At 41.3% G+C, this 21646-nt stretch overlaps 1 protein-coding gene across 1 annotated transcript; it reads left to right on the forward strand.

Moving 5' to 3' along the window:
- The first annotated feature begins 3077 nt into the window (after positions 1-3077).
- On the forward strand, positions 3078-21475 carry LOC135241030 (collagen alpha-1(VIII) chain-like). Its single transcript, XM_064311135.1, has 3 exons — positions 3078-3168; positions 16879-17179; positions 17603-21475. Exons 2-3 carry the CDS (start codon positions 16882-16884, stop codon positions 19519-19521), a joined length of 2217 nt encoding a protein of 738 aa, XP_064167205.1. The 5' UTR covers positions 3078-3168; positions 16879-16881; the 3' UTR covers positions 19522-21475.
- The last annotated feature ends 171 nt before the right edge of the window (positions 21476-21646 follow it).

Below are 21646 nucleotides of genomic sequence, written 5' to 3' on the forward strand. Positions count from 1 at the left end.
GCTCTCTTTTCAATGACCCTCGAACCTTCTTCCAACCAGTGCTCTACTTATTAGGAGTGAGACTCCCTGGAGCCCCTGCAGTGCTCCTCAACAGGTCTTCATTGACGATGAGTCATAGCGGAAGCTCAGAGCTGTTAAACTGGCATCCCAGGGGCCAAGCGTGGCCCACCACAGATGATGTTGAAACAGCCAATATGATAGAGATGAGTTACTTCTTTTTTTGCACACTAGAATAAATGGGCTTGACATAATTCAGGAAATTGGTTGTGGGACCTTTTGAAAGCTCCTCTTGTTTTAAGCTCCATTTATCTTTCTAATATTCTTTCATCATCCTTTCAGCCACCAGATGTCTTGTTGCACTGTTGCTCTGCAAGATCCACATAACTGGTGTCAGAGGACCAGACTCCACAGGAGAAGGCAGATAGAGTGGTCTGAGGTCAAATTAAGGAGGATGTAAACACCAAATGGTGACCAATGACACTGCACTCAAATTATACACCATAGGCTTACACAACCTTGTTATATACATAAGAAACCTGAAATGACTAGTCATGGTTATGTAATAAATGGGGAAAATAAATATTAAAATTGCATGTAGGTGAAAATTAGCATAACTTTAGATTTGTGGTACATAATTCAAGTGTTACCGGTGTTCTGCCAAGTATGGGATGGACTTGCCGAACCTTGTCTAGTCCCACAAGATTCCAAAGCTTCTTACAACTGTGTGAACAATTCTCAGCAGTTTGTAAAAAATGAATTTCTGATTTATGTTTTGAAATAGTTCATGAGAATTTGGTTTTTTTTTTTTTTTTGGGTGCACGCGTATAATATTTTATGTTATGAAGATATGGTCGAACATTATGAATTAGCTAACAAACGTATCTAAATTTGACCTTTCCTCTTGGCTGCTTGATTTCTGGTGCCTGCAGAATCACATACTATATTCATGAAGACTGCCTTTTAAACCCCCGAAACTGTCAATTGTGCTTTAATTAGATGTGTCCTTTGCTTGCATCTCAGGCCAAACCTATTAAGGGTCCATTAGGAAACAGGGTGGGAGGCAAACAGCGGATTAGATGCAGTCTCTCATTATAGGCTGGGCAGTGTACAGCTTTAACACGACCACTTAAATTTGTATAAGCAAATACTCATTGGCCTACAGTGAGAAGGCTGGGACTCAATAAGGCCAAGCTCTGAGTCATCCAAGCCTATAGGGACTACAGAACCAGAAGAACTATATGCAAGTCATATCTCAGGGAATCAAAAGATGATGTAATTCTCCTTCACCAAAGTAAGGTGAAAATGTAATTCTTCCCTGTGAAAAATAAATAAATAAATAAATACATTTTGGTAGTAGGTAAAGCAGCAGACTGGGAGGACTCCTGGTTTACCGTGAGTGGTTCATTGACAATGACATTATACTGTGGAAAGTAAAAAATTTATTTTGCTATTTTTTGACCCACCACCAAGCACACCCCCCATCCCCACCCCCACCCCCCAAACAGAGCACAGCTTTATTGATACAGTTACAATATTTACATATCATAGTGGTGAAGTCACTACCTCCCCTCATTCACCCACCCCCCAGGAAAAGATCATTTGCTTTAAGGGAACTACAGTGATGTGGCCTCCTTGGTTTTTAAAATATAAGAATATCCACAAGTTTGTTTGAAAAATTATCATTTAACAGATTTGGACACTTTGTGTCTAGAAATAATTATATAAATAAAAAGGTCTTGTGTTATTGTGCAATCACCAGGCATGACACCAGAGAAAACAGGTAAATTAACTTACATATCAAGTGGGAATCAACATGAGATTCATTTTATGCTGAAAATGACTCTGTTGAGGACAGTAGACCATTAAAAGATAACAACAAATACCAAAACCAGAAACTAACAGAAATAGATTTTTTACTAAATAAGATGTTTTACAGCACACTGATTCATGCCTGCGGAAACCGTTCTTCTCATTACAAAATTTTAAAATTTAAAACTACATTTGTAAACAAAATAACACATTATTTAAACATAGCATTGTTTCACGGTTACTAAACTCTCCTGCAATGTCCTCGGTTGTGTGGAGCATGTCAATCTCGCGAAGCTGGTCACGTTTGCTTGAGGAAGACGAAGGGGTTCCGTCGAACTATTCACACCCGTCTGTTACAGTGAATACCAGCACCCCACTGCATCCGCAGAACTGACAGAGCAGATGATTAAGTCTGCAAACACATTACTGAATTCCTCTAATTCAATTCAAATTCAGTTTTCAGGTTAAAATTCATTTTTTTATTACACTGAATTGGAGTACAGTAATTAGTTACAGCAAGTCATAGTCATGATTCCAGTACCCCCATTAATGAGATCTGAAATGGAATTGCCCCATTGTCCCATGAATTACAATGTGACCTTGAGGCATTTATAAATGTTGTGTCAACACATATATTGCTTGACCCCATCACAATATGACATTCGCTGAAATGGTTAGATACAACTATTCATTACAATATTTTGTTTATTTTAGGCTTAAATGTGTGATATCTGTTTGAACACAAAATGTCATGTGAAATGCAGCTCTTTCTGTGAATAGGCCAACCACACATTAGAACTAGTCTTGTTCCCTGAAGCGATGTTTTTAAGCTGCTAGGAAATATGAGTACATATGGCCTGGAGTGGGTATGAATGTGCTAATGTTTGCAGGAGACACTGTGTTGATAAATCCCTGCTATGCGCAGTTTAGAATCTGATTTATGCATATGTGTGGTAGTTAAAGTTGGCCCCATCGAAACTAGACAGAAATCACATGCTTTGCCAGTTAGCTGCATGCGTACACACACACACAAACACAATATCAGTCTCTAAAAAGGGGCCACTTTAAAATCAATGTATCCTCTCTTCTTTCTGTTTCTCTCTCACACTCCTCTACCCTATTTTCACCCCCCTTCCTCTATGATTCCTTCTTTCTCCCATGCTCTGTCTTTCTCTTCCCCATGCTCTCAGCCTCCTGACTGTCTACCCCTCCGTTTACAACCACCTCCTCTGACTATTTAAGCCACGCCCACTGGTGTATAAATGCTGAGTGCACACTCTCCACTGCTGTTCAGAGTTCTTTTCTAGGGTTGTCTATCTACAGTGGTTGATCCACTCACACGGCCTTACACAGACAAAGGTAAGGGCATACCATCATTGCTATTGATATGCTTCAATCATTTTCTTGTGTGTCTTAAATGGGCAGCTGCATTCTCCTCTGAATCACTTTTGGAATGCCTGCTTGAAACCTGTGTGTGTGTGTGTAAGTGTGTGACGGCACACACTGCTATAGTGTATTTAAGCTGTATTCTCTGCGAATGCTTGCTTGTGTTTTAGGGGTGTTGGAGATGACAGAGAATTTAAGAATGTTGAGAGTTCTTGGATAAATTGGTTTGAAAATATCCTTAAGATTTTAGGTCCCACTTGAATTTTGGGAGGTTTGAATCTAGGAATGTGATAGTTCTTGGAAAGATGGACCTCGAAAGGTGCTAAAGGTTAAGGGTCACATTTTGTGCTTTGGTCATGTCTATTGCGGTTCTTAAACAGCTAAATGTGCTGCATGAACTTCATGATATTTTTAGGAACTTCAGTTTTGGAGAATGTAAGGTGCAAATAATAGATTTCTACATTAATTCTGAACATTACATTTTCTGCCAATATTTTAATTTGAACAATGAAACAATGCTGATGCCAAAGTTGTATAATGCTACAGGAGTGCATTATATGAAGCTGTGCATAAAATGAAATGGAATGGTGGACTATTAGAATTTTGCAGTGAGGTTTATTCCTCAGGAATTTTCTCAGTTCTGTAGCTCTTGGCTTTCTTGTGCAATTGCTCTTGCAAGTTTGCAGGGAGAAAATGGCAGCCCCCACCCCAAAGTGGTTGTTCGCAGCTTCCCTCTGCATCAATGTGGAATTGGATTGGTCAGTGCACATAATCTCCAGGATTTGCATAAATGCTGCTCCAGCTAGGGCCATAGGAAGCCTGGGAGAATAAGAGGGTTTGGCAGTGGGTTGTAGATGTTTGCCACTCTCCCTTTGACAGTGAGAGAAAGAGGTGGTCTCCATTCTCATCCTGTAAATGACAGATTCCTCCTTTCACATCAAAGGAAACTTCAGAGATACTTCCCTGGATTTTCTGCCTGAGAGATGTTGGTTTTTCTGTGGTAACATTGGGTGTTCTGTACATGGAGGATGGATTGAACATTGAGGGCCTGTAGTGTCCGGGGCCCCTCCTCTGTGGGAGAGCAGAGTTTTGAAATGTGACTTGGGTCAAGGGCCCAGTCAAGCTGGAAAAATGCGAAATTTCCTGGGTACAGCCAAAAATGCCTGACTGACACCATGAAAGAGGAAAAGTGGGTTTGGAAGTTAAGAACAATATGATGACATCATTCCATAGGACAGGAGGTTGTGGGCCATGCTGTCATGAAACTGGCTGTGTTCAGAATTATGGCCAAGGTACAGCATGTATTTTAACACAAATGGTGCATTCAGAGTCGTCGTCGAACAGATTTCAAATGTTTTTGTAGAATTTCAAATACTGGTGTTTATTTGGTAATGTGTATATTAATGTTACACCCCATAGTGAATGGGACTCACTGGGAAACAAAATTGTGACAGAACACACAGTATCATCTGACAGAGAACTACAGAAACCTATAACAGTCATGGTTTGTGGTGTTTTCTGGATTGATGTAATCATCAATCCAGACATGTTGCTGGTTGATTGCTGTACTTGAGAACTCCCAAAGTCCCTTTACAAAACAAAACCCCCTTGAAAAAATTGAAAGGGAGGCATATTGTTGAGCCAAATTTGAGCAGAGGTGTGCCTTGGCAGTTTCAACAGTTTCAAGTGAAACGGGCCCCAATGACAGATGGGCCCCAAATGCCCACAGAATCCTTTTTGTTAACAGTGAGATTTCACTTTTTACAGTTGCCTTAAAAACAGCCATGCATGTGCCATTTGCAACTAAATCGCAGCACATTTGGGTACTTTCCTGAACTCTGACCTTTCCACAAAATCCTCGACAACCATAGATCCTGGTTTTAAACTTCTGGTTTACTTCTGTTTACATTGTAGAGAAGGCTCAGTGGTTTACATCCATATGTAGTAGCTAGCTAGCCTGCGCAGCTCCCATGAAGTAAATAAAATAACTATACATCGCAGTATTCGGATGTACGACTACAAGGAGGCACTCCATTTTAAGGCTATACTCTGATACAAACACAGCACTGACATGCCTACGAAAACTTGGCTGCATGACTACCTAGCTAGCTTGCACTAATGTTAGCTAGCAGAAACCCCATGGAAATACAGTAGTTGGTACTAGTCCTACTTCATTAAAAGCCCTGCAAATTCCAACCAACTCATGTAACTCCAAGTACTGTGAGATTGCCAAGGCAATCAAGAAGTCCCCCTTTGGTGTCTGTGATCTCAGTCGTTAGCAGTTTAGCTTGCTATATTTCCTAGTACTCTAGTATGGGGACTGCTCATAGAACTGTGTAAAAAAGGAAACAAGGTAAAAGTTAGCTACAGCAAGCCATGTAGCTTAATGTTAGCTAACTAAATTGCTTGTAGTCTTTCTTACATTTTTTAATCTGGTGTGGTAGCATGCAGCATGTCCTCAGGTGTGTACAACATAAAACCCCCACAAAAAATTTCTTCTATCATCAGAGTCATATGGCCTAATTCTTGGCCGTTATTTTGATGCCCTATACAGGTTTGAATTTTTTTTTTTAAGTTAGTGGCTAGTTACATAACCAAAACAAATTTTCCCATATGAAAAATAAGTTTAAATCATTTCGTTTTTAAAACAGTACAGTAGCACCAGTTTTTTTCTTTCTAGAGAGTGCATCCGCACAACCACGAAATGAAATAAACGAGCACCTTCACCCTTCTCCCTCACGAGATCTGGGCAAAAGCAATTAACTAAAACAAACTAAAATAACAAACAGAAAAAAAAAATTAAACAGAGCGACCGCTTTTCAGCACGCCATTTGTAGCTGGCCAACTTTTAAGTTGACCAGTTACTTTCCTTGTCTTGTAGTACTAAAATAAAACTGAACCGAAACAAAACGAAAATCAGAAACAAGCTCTGGGTGTGAGCTCCCAGTCTCGGCCCCGAACTGTGGAGAGCAACACACCTTTAAAGCATCTGAGCTGATTGGTTAACGCAACCCAGGTGTGCGTGCTCTCTCCACCAGCCGGCGCAGCTGAGGCCAATCCGGTTCACCGCCGGACCAAATTCCACCCTTGTTTTTAAATGAATCAAAAGACATACATTTACATGGGGAAGATTGAATCGCAGCTTTGTCAATTCCAAAACCTTGACTTTGCCTAGATCATTTGAACCTGCATGTGCTAATTGCAACTATAAAGCTTTAGCCTTGGCTTTCATTTAATGTAAAGGTGTCAAATAAAGGCATTTAACCCCACAGCAAGCTTGTGCATGCACAATGGAATTGTGCCCTTTACCTGTTGGCATCATACTTACAGGAGATAATGGTTTTATATTATTTAATTTTTACATTATATAACTCTATTTCAGGTGAAGTAATGATCCCGCAGAAACACTCAAAAAGCATTTAGTACATACCATGTATTACCACAGAGTGGCAGCTGCTTTTTTCTTTGTAAAACTATTTCTTTGTTTGTAACAGCCCAGTGCATGACTGATTTCACACTCGAATGGCTATAGACCAGGAGGGTGTGAAAGCAGAAATATTAAAAGTGTACTCTGGACAATCAAAACATGATTGTGCCAAAATTGCTCCCAGGGTCTGATTATCTGTTCATATATCTCAGGGGCTGCTCATTGTCAGAGATGGGCTCAGCCTGAATGTGTTTGGTGAAAAGAGATGACTCACACTGTTTGTAGCTCTGAATGTTTGGCAGGCTTTATTCTCCTGGAACGATGTGGCTCTGTATCTGTGGAATGGCAGGACTGAGGAATGTGGTGCAAATGTCCCTGTCAAACAAATGCATGAAAATAATAACAGCTAGAGAGAGAAAAATCAATGATAATTACAGTATGTATATTAAATTGGATTTATAGATATAGTTCATAGTATAATTGGCAATAAATGAATTAGGATTTGAATAAGTAACAAACATTGCCAAAATGAGGTCACTGTTAGGAGTGTAATATTTTGAAGGAGTCCTAAAGGTCCAGCTGAAGGTGTACCTTTCCCAGACATCAGATGTTCAAAGCTAATGACAAAATATAAGTCTCCAGCACACATTATAGTGACTTATTGTTTCAACAGCAACATGGGATGCTACACAATGGTTTTGCAGGTACTTTACTTGTGCTTAACTATCCACTGACTTTTTTGTGCTAATCGGTATAAGGAAATTCTTTGTTCACAGCACAGAGACAGAGAATGAGTTGCTGTCTACCATTGGAATGAGGTCATGTTTGGTCCCCATTAAACTGTGTAATTGTCCCTTGTGGTTCAATGCTTCTCTTTAAGTGGTAACCTGTTGACATTTTTCAACAGAAGGTTTCCATTTTAAGGCTTTCCCACTCGGAAACCAGGAGGAACAAGGCCTATCCATGCCCTTCAAAGAGAGCACCCACTTGTGAAGAAATGCTGGGAATGGGTCCAGGTCAGACCTGAGTTTGGGAGTTTTTCCTTGAGAGTGCGTAGGAGACAATGAGAATGTTCTCTCTGAAGGAAAGCTAGCGTTCAGCAGGTTTAACTGGCTAGGGGATAAAAGAATTCACAACTGGTCTCTCCATATCTCTTACTCATTTTTAAAAAATCTTTCTCAAGTTTTGCACTCATTTTTAGAATGTCACTGTAAGTATGGAAGTATAGGCCTGTCCTACCCCTGGAATATCCTATGTACATTTGTGAGGACCACCCAATCACACACAAGTCCTCTATCCTACGTCCAATCAACCAGCTGTTACGTTTCTACTGAGCAAAGAAATCTGGGCTGTAGAGGGAAAGCCTTAGATAAACATTGCAACAAGTGAGTAAATACTCTCACATTAAACTTATATGGCTTCTCTCTGTTGCCTTCTATTATACAGCATTGGACAAGAAGACTTTTTTTGCAAGATTCAGTCTCACACAGGTAAAACATTTCCTTATATAAGCAGAGACATCAGCTGACCCCAAAACCATGGTGTGTCGTAGGTCAGTAAGAGTCTCAGGTTTCTGGATTATCTTATATGGCGGAGACAGAATACTGTCTCTCTCGGACTGCTACATCAGAGACACTTGAAAGTCACATGTAAACAAGGTTTCCCCTGAAACACCTCTGATGAAGCTCACAGCTGAAGTGAAGATTGTAGTTGTGGTTCCTCTAACATAGCAGTTAATACTGGAAAACGGACACCTCTTGGATTCAAGCCAATTCAGGAGCAGAACCATGCACATTTTTTTTCCACTTCCTCCATTTCACTTGGCAACCACAAGATGGCTCAGTGTCTCCGGGCACAGCAGAGGAGAAGCTTAATTACTAAAGTAATTAATCAGACTGTGGATCCAGTAATCAGTATACAGTAATATTCAAATGAACTATTTTGAAGACTTTTAAAAAATAGCATACAAATACAAACTAGGAGTGTAGCCAGAATTATTAACATTGTTGTGCCTGCATGGAACTATGTGGGCTAGCTCTTCCTAGGTGTGCATTCATAATTGTTTGTAATGGCTCAGCCGAGATAAATGGGTGGATACTAAAATACTATTTTGGTGGCCATGGCCCAACCTGGCTCAACCATGCCTACACGTGACACAAACATATGCACGTATATGAAGTTAGAATTAAATTAATTTAATGTATTTACACGTTGTGGTTAGTAAGTTAATATTGATAGTAGCTCTTTTTATTGATGTCATTCTTCACATTGAGCAGAAAAAACCATTGTGCTGTGCTCAGACCCTCCCATGCAGCACCAAAGATCACACAAACCTGAGACGCTTCCTCGGCGTGACCCAGCCGTGCTTTCTGAGAGGAGCTTTTGTGAAAAGTTGCAGGTTTAGTTCAGCCCCCCGTCTCTGTTGAGCGGTGGGAGAGGGGAACCATAATCACAGCAGCTAACTCCTCAAAGAATTTCTGCTGTTAGTCGCTAACTGCCTGTCCAAAAAAGTTCTGACTGTTCAAAACGGAGCGCGCAATTCCACGAAAGCAAAGGGTACAAAAACCCTGGATGTGCCCAGTCCAGTATTACCCAGAAAACCTGAGCTTTTTGGTTTCATACGTCCCTTTAACGATACAAATGTTGGTATTAGAGAAATTGTAATTGAAATGTTAAAAAACGATGAAAAGTTTTCAGTTTTTCAATGAAGGATTACACACAGTGGACCAGGATCAGAGCCATGACTGTGTTTCAGGGTTGATGATAATGAAGCAAAATCTCTGGACAGGTGTCTGGCAGGCAATAATGTCCCATGGAATAAAAATTTGAAGGAACTGTTTCGTAAAATATATTATTTCATAATTTAATTTTGAAAACTTTTTACATATTTTAATACAAACAAATATTTTATGTTTTGCATACCTTATAACCTTCTACCAATTCACAGTACCCCCATTTTTTAAAATCTTAGAATATAAATGTCTTAAATCGAGAAGCACAAGGTCATGCTGAAATTATATGCCACACTCTGTGATTTTAACCTTATTCTTTGTATTAATGTTGGCAGATTTCAACATAAATTCTACATTATAAATAAACGTGCTAATTAATGAATACATGTTTTCAAAGATTATATGAGATCTGGGACTGTTTCCATCTAGTCTGTGGAATCCTTGCCCAGATAAACAGCAATGGGGATTAAGAGTGGTTTGTGAATATCACACTGGGGTAGAAAAGGGGAAGAAGAGGGGGAGAGGTGGATGTAATATGTAAATCACAGACTCCAAAGAAAATGGCCTGAGTTCAAAGGCATCTTTTTTGCTTATGTGCGGTGGATGAGGTATTGAAGGGCATTTGGAGGCATTCATTCTGAAAAGTCAATTTTTTAAACAATAAGTTAAGTATTTTACATAATCACAAAATACAATTTACTGGGCTCATGCATCTAATCTTGTATATATTGAAAACATTTAACATTATATTTTTCTCTACTGGTACAAACATGCTTGAATAAATGTTATCGGGCATCTTGATATGATCCTTTTGAGCCTGTATTTGTAGAGACAATTCTTTACAGTACAATAATTTCTGATGTCAGACTCCTCATGATGTAAATGGTAAATGGACTGCATTTATATGGCGCTTTTATCCAAAGCGCTTTACAACTGATGCCTCTCATGTACTTGTCTATGATATGCACAGATCTAGCATGCTCTTCAGAACTAATGACTCCTTCCTGATTTCCTAGGAACTAATTTTCTTTCTTCTTCTTAGTTAGATTTTTCAAATGCGTTTTGTTGTTGGGATATTATTTTTAGACATACTGGCTTGGTGGTTTTCCTAAAATTCCAGAACACAATTACATTTGGATGAAATAAGGGTTTGATCTAAAGTGCCAAGTAAGGGGAGTGTTCTTCTTGGCATATGTATCGCCATGGTTGTTCCCACATTCCATCAAACTGGCTATGGTCAATAAGGTACAGGGTTTCCATGACAGCAGGCAATGTGTATGAGTTTATATTGTGATGTCCATTGAAATGCTTCACATCTCCAAGCCAACACGACAGGAATGCTTGTAATACAAATCAATGAGGACCATTTTACTTAGTGTCATTTTATTGATTCTCCAATGTCTACATAAATCATTTTAATATCATAGTCATATGATTCTGTTAGGTTAAAGGCAACATATACACAGTTGTTCTGACATAAAATAATGTAGGGCCAGAGAGGAAGAGGAACAAGGGAGTGGCACCCTTTCTGGTCCACTCTTGTCTTCAGTCAGAAGTCTACCAGTTGTCATGGATACATGGACAAACCTGTGAGGGAGTGTCATAAGCTGGGCAAAATGTGTCAGAATAATAGCATAATAGGGAGAAAATTCACCGTTCGCAGTAAAAAAGAGGACGTTTGGACCCTCCCTTTCTGAGGAACTATTTCTGTGCTTACATTCTGATTCTGATCCCACCCGCCCTCACACACCCCCTCTGCAAAGCAAACATTCAGAAAAGAAACAAGAATATCCATCACTGATTCCCTTTATTTGCCACAAATCGGGGTGTATTTATAAGCTCTTTGGCGAGTCTGTGCATTTCTCCACGGAAACGTGACCGGTTCTTCAAAGGGAGCGCGAGGGCCGAGTTCCACAGGGAGGTGTAGATGGCGAGCGCCTGTGAAAATCGCCAGCACTGGGAGAAAAGTCAGAGCATACCGGCATTTCCCCTTCATCGCCATCAGACCTGGACAGCACCGGGCTCCCTGTGAGGGACCTGAACACGCCTCAAACAACCCAAACACGAGCAAAGCAGGAACCTCCAAGCCCAGCCAGCCAGTGAAAACATCTTGAAAAGAATCTGCAGAAGGGAGAAACACTGTTGGTCTGGTTCCACTCACTTGGAAGGGTTTTTCAGTGCCTAAGTTAGTATTATGATGGAAACACATGGGGGCGGAGGGTGGTCTTCATTTGGGGATCACTGAAAACAAAATTTGCATCGTTCATTAAGTTTTTTAAATGAGAACTGACCTACAGCAGAGGATCAGTACACATTCTGAAAACAAAGGCAGACAGAGAAAAACTCTCCAAGGTTCTCCTTTAGTAATTTAAAAGGGCACACTGTGAACCAATATTTTACCTTATTTAAATCATGTAATATGAGATTTGAGTTGTGCATAATTTCCAGATTGACGTAGGCATTGAAGAAAAACTATTACCTCTGAACAATATTGAGGTTAAAGGACAGGACTAGCCAATGATGTGAGTGCACTGGTTTATATATGAAACAAATATGGAGCTACATGCATTCAGGTTTGGAGTCATAAAAGGGGAAATGGATTTTTGAAAGCTTTGACTGCATTGCCCCAAAGACCCATGTGGTATTGTGAGGTGCCATTTTATATCCTGCAAAACAGGACATGGGAAAGAAAATGTTTACTTTGGCAATGCACTAAAAACATCCTCATGCAGTCAAGTGTGCAATGCAGTTTGGTGACCCATGACTATCCACATCTGACCTTGAATGGGTTCCTTTGAGATTAGAATGACATATTTGACAGAATAAACAGATGTATAGTTTCATATTGTGAATCCAAAAAGTTATAAAGCTGAAGACAAAACTTTGCTGCATTTATTGAATATTCATAAAGTGATGTGAAGTGGCTCTGAACCTTTTGGCAAGTATCTTGTTAAAAATTCTTATACTGGAAACTATTGTTATTAACTTTCACCTTTTGTAGTTAGGAAGTAGAATCGGCAGAAGGGAAACAAGAGCTTACCTTCTGGCAAGTCTGTTGGATCTCTGAGAGTAGCCAGTTGATGCATTGTCAAACAGTAAAAACAGAATGTCATAAACCAGTGAAAAGCTATGGCCCGTATTCAGAGCAATGAAAAAGAATAAAAAACACACTTCTAAAATATCAGGTTCAAACAGCTTTCAGACAGAAATCAAATAGATAGAGCAGAGCTTTCATGATGAAGAGGTGTGAATAAACATGACGTTTCATGATGTTTTGTGGTGTTACTCGGTTTTATGTACCACATTCAGTGCATCCCTTAGAAATACTGTAGTGTTTTTGGAGCATTTCTGAAATAGAGGGACACTTATGCATTCTTTTGTTTAAGGCCCAGAAAAAAACAGGGTTAGCAAGACTGCGTCTTTGCCATTGATGTATCTAAATATCTTCATTTGCATAGATGTGTACAGTAATTGGGCTGAAAGCCTTAAAACTAAGGAAGCATTTGAAGCCTGGGACAATTCAATATTCCACTGGGTTTACAAAATTATACACAGACGTCAGGTGGTAATTACTCATGTAATTGATGCATAAACCAAGCACCCTGAGGAGACTCAATAAATCTTAAATTGGGAAATAAAATGCTAGTTTTATGCATTCACTCTACCTTGTGAATAGAATTTTAATCAAGCCACGCACAAGACGAAACTCAAAGTTGCCTTACCTTTGATTCATTATTAAATGCAAGTTATATTTTTCTCTTAGTTCATTAATGACAACCAAAAATAATATTAAAATGTTTGCTTTGATAGAGTAACGCTCGGTTCATCCGGCAATGTTAAGCACGCATGTTAACCCAGGCCTGTTTGAGCTTCATTTCCTCACCTTATTTTATCATTTCATTCCCCTATTGTATCTCACATTTTAGTAATGCTAGGTTTCTCTAAAGACTTTTGTTCTTATGTGTTCTTATGACTTTGACACACCAACAGCTTGTCAGTTTCCCTGAGTGTGCTGCTAATTACAGGATAACAGTGTTTTTAAGAGAGCCCCCATAATTCCTGTGCCTGATTTGCACTGCAGGTCTAAGTAAATCAGTCAACTTCAAGCCAGACTGTGAATGTACTGAGCCCACAGTTCTAGTATTGTGGTAACAGAAAATCAGTGGATGGGTCATTTGCTCATGAAGGCAGATTTTGAACTGCGCAGCATCACCCATAGACATTAATCTTGTCTACTGTCATTGGTGAAACAGTCACATTTAACCTTTTAACCTGTTTTGTAGTTTTTAAGCTACATGCAATAGACACATTACCATTACATACGGCTGGTGCAGTGTTTAAAAATGTAATTCTGACAATAGTGTTGGCTTGTTCTGTGATAACAAGCACTCACAACATTGATGGCATCTTACAAGCATGTATAACTGCATTCCAAGCAGATTTACATGCTTACATAAATGCTCTCCAGGTTTTAAAAACGCTTTCCTTTGGCTTTTAATGGCATTCAGAGAGCCCCGTTAGACATCCTTTCACTGTGGCCTCAAGTTTTAAAAATGAGATCGCCATGGAGCATGAGTTGTTGCACAAGGGCCGAGACATCCTACCCATCAGAAGGATGCTGAATTTCCATTTGGCAGCGTTCTCCGGGGGTCAGCCACGCAATGTATTGTGGGGAAGATGGACGGATCTTTCAGATTGAGCTATCACGGCCTGTGAAAGGAAATGTGGGTGCCTTGGTTTCCTTTACCCCTGAAACAATACTCACTCTTGTAAAAATGCAGCTGGCAGAGACACACGAGGTGGATGCTGTTAGAAGGATTGCCAATTTCATCGCTAGAGAAGACGGACATATGGTAGAAAGAGTTCCATGTGGTAGAGAAGTGATGTCTACCTCAAAAATGTATGCCTATCAGTGCCCCCATAGTTCTGGTATGCAGGATTTTCACCCTTACGGTTAGACTATTGAACACAGGTTGGGGTATGCTGACCCCTAGTGGTCATTACATATTTATTAGTCTCAGTTCAACACATTTTTTTTTTTGGCTATAGAGCTTCAGTGTTAGATACTGTATGTCACCTCAGACCCCTGTCAGCCAAATGCTGAGACATACAATTAGATTTTATCTATATTTTAGACAATGAAGGAATTATCTGTGAATAACTGTAGACGAGCATTGAAAGTGTCCAAATTTAAGGCTGCAGCAATTAATATATGTAATTGATTACAAAATATTAACAGAATTTTGACACAGTCATTGATCCCCTTTGTAATGATAAATTCTATTCATTTCCCCACAATGTTGATCAATGAACAAGTTTTAGAATAAACAGGTTCCCATAACTGAGTATGATTATTTGTTTGAATGTTTTGTGTGTTGGCGGGCGTCACATCGAATTAACTTCATGAGAACGGCAAATCTAAGATGTTTGTGAGACTAAAATAAAATGGGTCAGTGTTATTACAAGGATTGACTGCTTTTATAGATTATTTGAGATTTTAAAAAATGATGATTGCAAAATTATCAATAGCTGCAACCCTAGTCCAAATTAAAGAAAGCTGAGAAAGTAGAAAGTACTGAAAGAATTTAGCAGAAAGGTGTGTCTATTAAATTGTGGGTACCCTAATTTCATGCTCATAAACAATGAGCTCTGCAGCCTCTCTTTATGGTGTGTATATACTGTATGTATATATATATATATATATATATTGGGCGAGAGGCAGGAATACACCCTGGACAGGCTATCTATCTATCTACCGTAGGACACACACACTCACTATTCACTCACACACTCATACCTATGGGAAATTTAGAGTTTCCATACACCACCTTGCCGATATATATATTTGCACTATTCTCCAGAGAAACCTACATTTTTATATGCATTCCATCAGCACGTATTTATTTACTAGAGCAAGTCAGGCTGTGTACCTTGCCCAAGGATACAATAGTAGAGCTCCACTTGGGACTTATAGCCTAGTTCTGAAACATTGCTCTATATTGCATAGTTGGGATGGTACGCTTTTCCTAGTAGGAAAAAAATGCTGACTCAAACAAATGACCTTCCAATGCAGTGATTTAATGTGAATATGGACTGCATTTATATAGCGCTTTTATCCAAAGCGCTTTACAATTGATGCCTCTCATTCGCCAGAGCAGTTAGGGGTTAGGGGTTAGGTGCCTTGCTCAAGGACACTTTGACACGCCCAGGGCGGGGTTTGAACCAGCAACCCGCCGACTGCCAGACAATCGGTCTTACCTCCTGAGCTACATCGCCCCGTACTGGGTTCAGCTAAGAATCACAAGAACTGAAAAATGGAAATTCACGGATTTAGGTGGGATATGCTTTTTCTGGAGGATTTCCAAGTGTGTGTGTGTGTGTGTGTGTGTGTACGCCTGTGCGTGCATGCATGCCAGGTGCATTGGAGGGTTTATCAGGCATAATATCTCTGCTTATCTCAGCTGAGCTTCAAGGGGAGTTTCCCGGCATGTACACATTGCGAGTGATATGACTTCTGTTTATGCATGTTAAGAGCCTAGTAGCAGAGATCCACACTATTTTGCAGCTTTTACAAATATTTACAGCAACAGAAGTATGATCTCATTTGTGCATTCACTTTGTTTATATTGACTTTCTATACGACTCAGCATAGAAAGGATTAAACTTTGTGATCAAATTTGCTCATGTCTAGTTTATAGCATTCTTTAGCTATGCTTCGTGTAAACTTCCCCATAGAAAGATATGCATCTTTCTGCATCAAGGGAGTTGGTTAGTATAGACAAGTATCATTTTTCAGTTCAATATTTGGATGATCTTCTTGTCTCTGTCCAATAACCCCTACAGAGACAGTACAGGGCCTTGTTCATATGCCAATAATTTGTAATCGGCTAGTTTGACTGTACAGACTTGTCAAATCTAGCTCCAGTTTCAGTGTTGTCTAGTTTTATGGTCAATCCTGAACATTGCTCTATCACACTCCTTAGAAGCGTTGTGTTGCACAACTTCCTTCGATCCTTTCCTTCACAGGAGTGTCAACTTTTTGGAAACCTTTGAGGGTTTCTTTGTTGGGCTGGGCTTTCAACATGCAACATGCATTTGAAATGAATGCAGTTACATTGTTAAAATCAACCTGAGATTTAAATGGGAATTGTTCGCAAAATAAAAGGACTCCATCAGTGTGGAATGTCCCAGGAAGGTGCTGTTGCACCAAGCCACTCAAATCCTTTGTTGTTGAAAATATTTGACATTGCGTCTGTCACATTCCTTCCCCTCACCTTGAGTAGCCTATTAAATGAACTGAATGTTTTTACAGTTGATCACTACTTGCATAATTAATCAGGTGATTGTGAAAATCCAATGCCTACTGTAACCCACAAGGATTTAGATAAGTGCAAGTTTATATGCTACTTTTAGTTCATGTCCTCTTTTGATGACTGGTCAATTTGTAACTCAGCAGTTTGTTTGTTTTTTTCCAAAAAGTGGAATTTAAAAATGTCCTTCCTTTCTCTTTGTCTATCTCTCTAGATCATGGCCATTCTCCTCCTCTCTGGCCATCTCCTCTTGGTGGCGGTGCAGCTGTCCATACTGCACCATGCCCAAGGAGGGGCATACTATGGGCACAAGCAACTGCCCCAGCAGCACCAGCCCGTGCCACAGCTACCTCACATGCCCCATGGCAAGGAGGGCTTGCCACAGCAATACCTGGTCAAAGAGTTGCCGCACTTTCAGTATGGCAAGGAAATTCCCATGATCCCTCAGTACAGGAAGGACTACATGCACCTGCCTATGAACAAGGGAAAGGACATAGTGCGCAAGGAGGACAAAGGTCAGAATTGTGGTTGCACTTGAAGTCATACAGAAAATGAAACCCCCACCCCTGCCCACCCACCTCCCGAGTACTAGAATAAGGATGGGCACATGAAAACCTTTACCCAAATGTTCATTAGAGGATTGTGCTTACTTAACAAAAATGGTCAATTATAGTAAATTTAGCTGGCAGCTTTTCAGTGAGTAAACAGCTTTATTTTGCAACTATACATACTGTAGGTAAATATAGCTAGCTAATAACCATAGCTAGCACAGTAAATTAGTTTGATATAAGATAAAAAATATGAAATACTTTAACATAACAAGCATAGCAAATAAACACAGAACAGAGTAAACAACTTTTTTAATGAAGTTCTACCAGCAAAATGCAAAGGGAAAGGATTACAATAATTGTGTCTGATCCATGCTATGTCTTCCTCAGGTGAAACAGTTTCTAGAGGTGAGAAGGGCATCCCAGGAGATGTTGGGCCTCAGGGTCCTGCTGGACCCCCAGGCCCACAAGGTGTACCTGGCATTGGAATAGCAGGTCCTCCAGGAAAACCAGGACCCCCAGGTCCACAGGGATTCCCTGGAATAGGCAAACCTGGAATGCCAGGAGTGGCAGGAAAACCAGGAGGAGTGGGACTCCCGGGACCAATAGGGGAGCCGGGTCCTGGTGGTGAAGAGGGCCCAATAGGTTTGCCAGGGCCTCCGGGTCTTCCTGGCCCTCCTGGGCTGCCAGGCTTGGGGAAGCCAGGGGGCCAGGGGTTGCCAGGGCAGCCAGGGCCCCGAGGAGAGCCTGGACACAAAGGACCACCTGGACTTCCAGGTCTGCCTGGGCCTAAAGGTGACAAAGGCAATGGCCAGCCCGGCTTGCCAGGGCCAAAGGGGCCTGGTGGGCCACCAGGCCCCCCAGGACCTGCAGGGCCTCCAGGACCAGGGAAAAGTGGCAGAAATGGTCTTCCAGGGTTGCGAGGAGAGCACGGAGAACCAGGCCCTGCTGGAGAGCCTGGACAGGTAGGACCACCAGGTGAAGACGGACCACCAGGGCCACCAGGGTTGCCAGGCAATGGTAAACCAGGTGAGGATGGAGTGCCAGGACAACCGGGGGCTCCGGGTGACAAAGGAGAACAAGGCCTACCAGGGTTACCAGGGAGCCCAGGGCTGCCAGGAATTGGCAAGCCGGGACTTCCTGGACCAAAAGGTGACAAAGGTCAGGGTGGTCTACCTGGTCCTCTAGGCCCAAAAGGTGACAAAGGTCATGGAGGGCCACCAGGGGTAGCTGGCCCCCCAGGACCCATTGGACCTGAAGGTCCGCCTGGCCAAATTGGGCCACCGGGGAATGTTGGTGCCCCAGGGCTAAAAGGCGAGGGCGGAGCAGGTGGCCCAAAGGGAGAAGCGGGTCCTGCTGGTGAGCCAGGTCCCCCTGGGCTTCCAGGCAAATCCGGGCTTCCAGGTGAACTGGGAGAACCTGGTCCACGTGGTCCTTCTGGACCCATGGGCCCAAAAGGGGAAGGTGGACACAAAGGATTGCCAGGATCTCCTGGAGTAAGCGGGTTGCCAGGTCCAAAGGGAGAAGCAGGAATTCCAGGTGAGCAAGGTGAACAAGGCCCTAAGGGTATTCCAGGAATCACAGGTCCTAGTGGACCCATTGGGCCTCCTGGGTTTCCTGGACTAAAAGGTGAGTCTGGTCTACCTGGCGCACCTGGCCTCCCAGGTGAAGGAGGACCAGGCATTCAAGGCCCTGAAGGGCCCCCAGGAAAACCTGGCTCCATTGGGCCTCCTGGTAGTTCTGGTTCACCTGGGCTACCGGGACCCCCAGGCCCACCTGGCCCCCCAGGCCCGCTTCCAGACATGGGTCAGATCCTGCCAGAGATGGGTCCAGATCTGGACGGCATCAAGACCCCACCTGGGGGTTTCATGAAAGGGAAGTACAGCGGGGCAGTAATGGCAGGTAGCGGCTTGGAGATGCCGGCGTTCACAGCTCAGCTGACCACCCCGTTTCCACCAGTGGGTAGCCCTGTGGTGTTCGACAAGCTTCTGTACAATGGCGGCCAGAACTACAACCCCGACACCGGCGTCTTCACCTGCCATGTCCCTGGGATTTACTACTTTGCTTACCACATCCACTGCAAGGGTGCCAACGTGTGGGTGGCACTGTTCAGAAACAATGAGCCAGTGATGTACACGTATGATGAGTACAAAAAGAGCTTTTTGGACCAGGCATCTGGGAGTGCCGTTCTGCCCCTAGAGCCTGGGGACACAGTGTACATCCAACTCCCATCAGACCAGGCAGCAGGACTTTACGCAGGCCAATATGTACACTCCTCTTTTTCTGGATACTTATTGTACCCTATGTAATATAGAAAAGAAACCATTTCAAATGTTTAGATTTTTTCCTTAAAGGATTTATTCCTTTTGTACTGTTGATGTTGACAGTGACAAGTGGACAGTTGAACCAGCTACTGGGTTTCTACCAATATACTTGTCAGTGTTGATGGGCATATAAGCAATTTATTTTTTATATTTCCACATGCTGGGTACAAGATAGCTGTATTTTTCTATGCAGAATGAGAAACAATGATCATAAATAGGATGTAAAACTACTCAGTGCTACTGTCATATAAACTGTGCTACAGATCAGGTTTTAGAGAAACAAGAAAGAGAAGTTATTTTATCTATTGCATTTTATGTCGGTGATTCTTCCAAAATCCTGAAAAAATGATCAATATCTAAAAACGATAAGACATTCTTTTTGACCCTTATTATAAATGGAGATTGGACTACAAAAATGTTCCTAAGATCATATTGCTCTGTTGTGCATGTGCACATGTATACGTTTTATGAAACAGGCAGCTGTGTTTTCCTTAAAAATTATATTATATGAACGTTTTTATTATAATGAAATAATCCAAGTTACTATTTGGGGGGACAATTAATTGAAAAATGCATCAAATCTTTTTTTGTCTGGACCCTATTCCTGTGTAATAGACCAAATTCAAGCACAGGGGGTTTTGGTAATACAGAGGAGCGATAAAGCCATTGAAACTGGTTGTCTATTTCTGGATAACCTGTTACAGTCTGAAGAGTGTATTGTTATCTTGAAATGGATGGGGATGCACAGTTTTCTGATTGGGTGATGAGTTGACAAGCACAGTCTTTTGAGTTTTTTACAATTAAAAGTGGAGAAAGACAAGCATAGTATGAAAACCTGTCATAATGCATTAGTTGCTACATCAGATGACAGTGCATTTCAAATGTGGCACCTCTAGTCAAGGAAATAATTTGGAAAATTAGAACTGAGACCTTTTCTCTTCATACAAATGTAAGCAGACGTCAGCCATTTTATCATATATTGTTTCACCCAGATGTATAGTATAGTAAGTATTGTTCCATAATGTGCCTGAAGAGTATTGCTAGGCGGAGTCTAGTAAAGCATTAAATGTGCCTACCAATGCATGAAAAATCATATTGACAAATTAGTCAATATGTTGCTTCCAAAAACATTACGGTCAGGATTCAACATGTAAAAGTACATTTAAGCAGATGTTACTAGTCATGCATATTTTAGGTAAATTCCATCAACTGCCAAACTCATGATGTTGTGCAAGGATTGGGGAAAAAGGTGATTTAATTAATTTGTCAAAAGACCACATTGGGATTTATTCTTAAATTTGTTTAACAAGCTTGAGCAAGTACAACATTTTTGCTGAAATTCCAGAAAAGCACACTACAATTTTCCTGAATGTAGGTTAATGTATTAGATGGGTTCACATTAAATGGGGATGAATGCCTCCTGCCAGCCCTCAGAAATCAGTAGTCATCAAGAGTTAACCACATTATTATTTAGCAAATGCATTGGACATACCAAGCAAACCACCAAGTGAGTGGCCATACAGAGTGCAGTTGGAATGGCCACTTAAACATCTGTTTCCTTATTGACCTGCTCCAGGTGCACAATGCAGTCTCTGCAAGTGGCCCACGGAAAGGGATGGTTAGAGCAGAAAGAGATTGAGTCAGGTGACATACACCCACAGTTAATAAGAGGATGTGACACTCAGATAGGGTACAGTTCACCTAGTGTCCATCCATCCATTATCTATACCCGCCTATCCTGGGCAGGGTCATGGGGGGTGGTGCTGGAGCCTATCCCAGTGTGCATTGGGTGAGAGGCAGTAATACCACTCACCCACTCATACCTATGGGCAATTTAGAGTTTCCAATTGGCCTACCTGCATTTGGACAGTGGGAAGAAACTGGAGTACCCGGAGGAAACCCACACAAACATAGGGTGAACATGCAAACTTCACACAGAAAAGCCACACACTATAAAATGTAAAGAAAGGGGAACGTGGCAGGTTTGCCAAATGCTCCTATAGAAGCCTTTTAATGACAGAGGCTTAGCAAATCCAACCTCTTAGATCATTTGCCAAATTCTAATTTTATTTAAGAGAAAATATAGCCAACGCCCTATTTTATGACTACT

This window comes from Anguilla rostrata, chromosome 15, assembly GCF_018555375.3.
Source record: "Anguilla rostrata isolate EN2019 chromosome 15, ASM1855537v3, whole genome shotgun sequence".
In the NCBI taxonomy this organism is placed as follows: domain Eukaryota; kingdom Metazoa; phylum Chordata; class Actinopteri; order Anguilliformes; family Anguillidae; genus Anguilla; species Anguilla rostrata.

Excerpts from the sequence above, each read along its gene's own strand:
- LOC135241030 (XM_064311135.1), top strand. The coding sequence starts at position 16,882 with ATGGCCATTCTCCTCCTCTCTGGCCATCTCCTCTTGGTGGCGGTGCAG. Across the intron at positions 17,180-17,602 it reads AGTGCGCAAGGAGGACAAAG|GTGAAACAGTTTCTAGAGGT; the intron begins GTCAGAATTGTG and ends TGTCTTCCTCAG.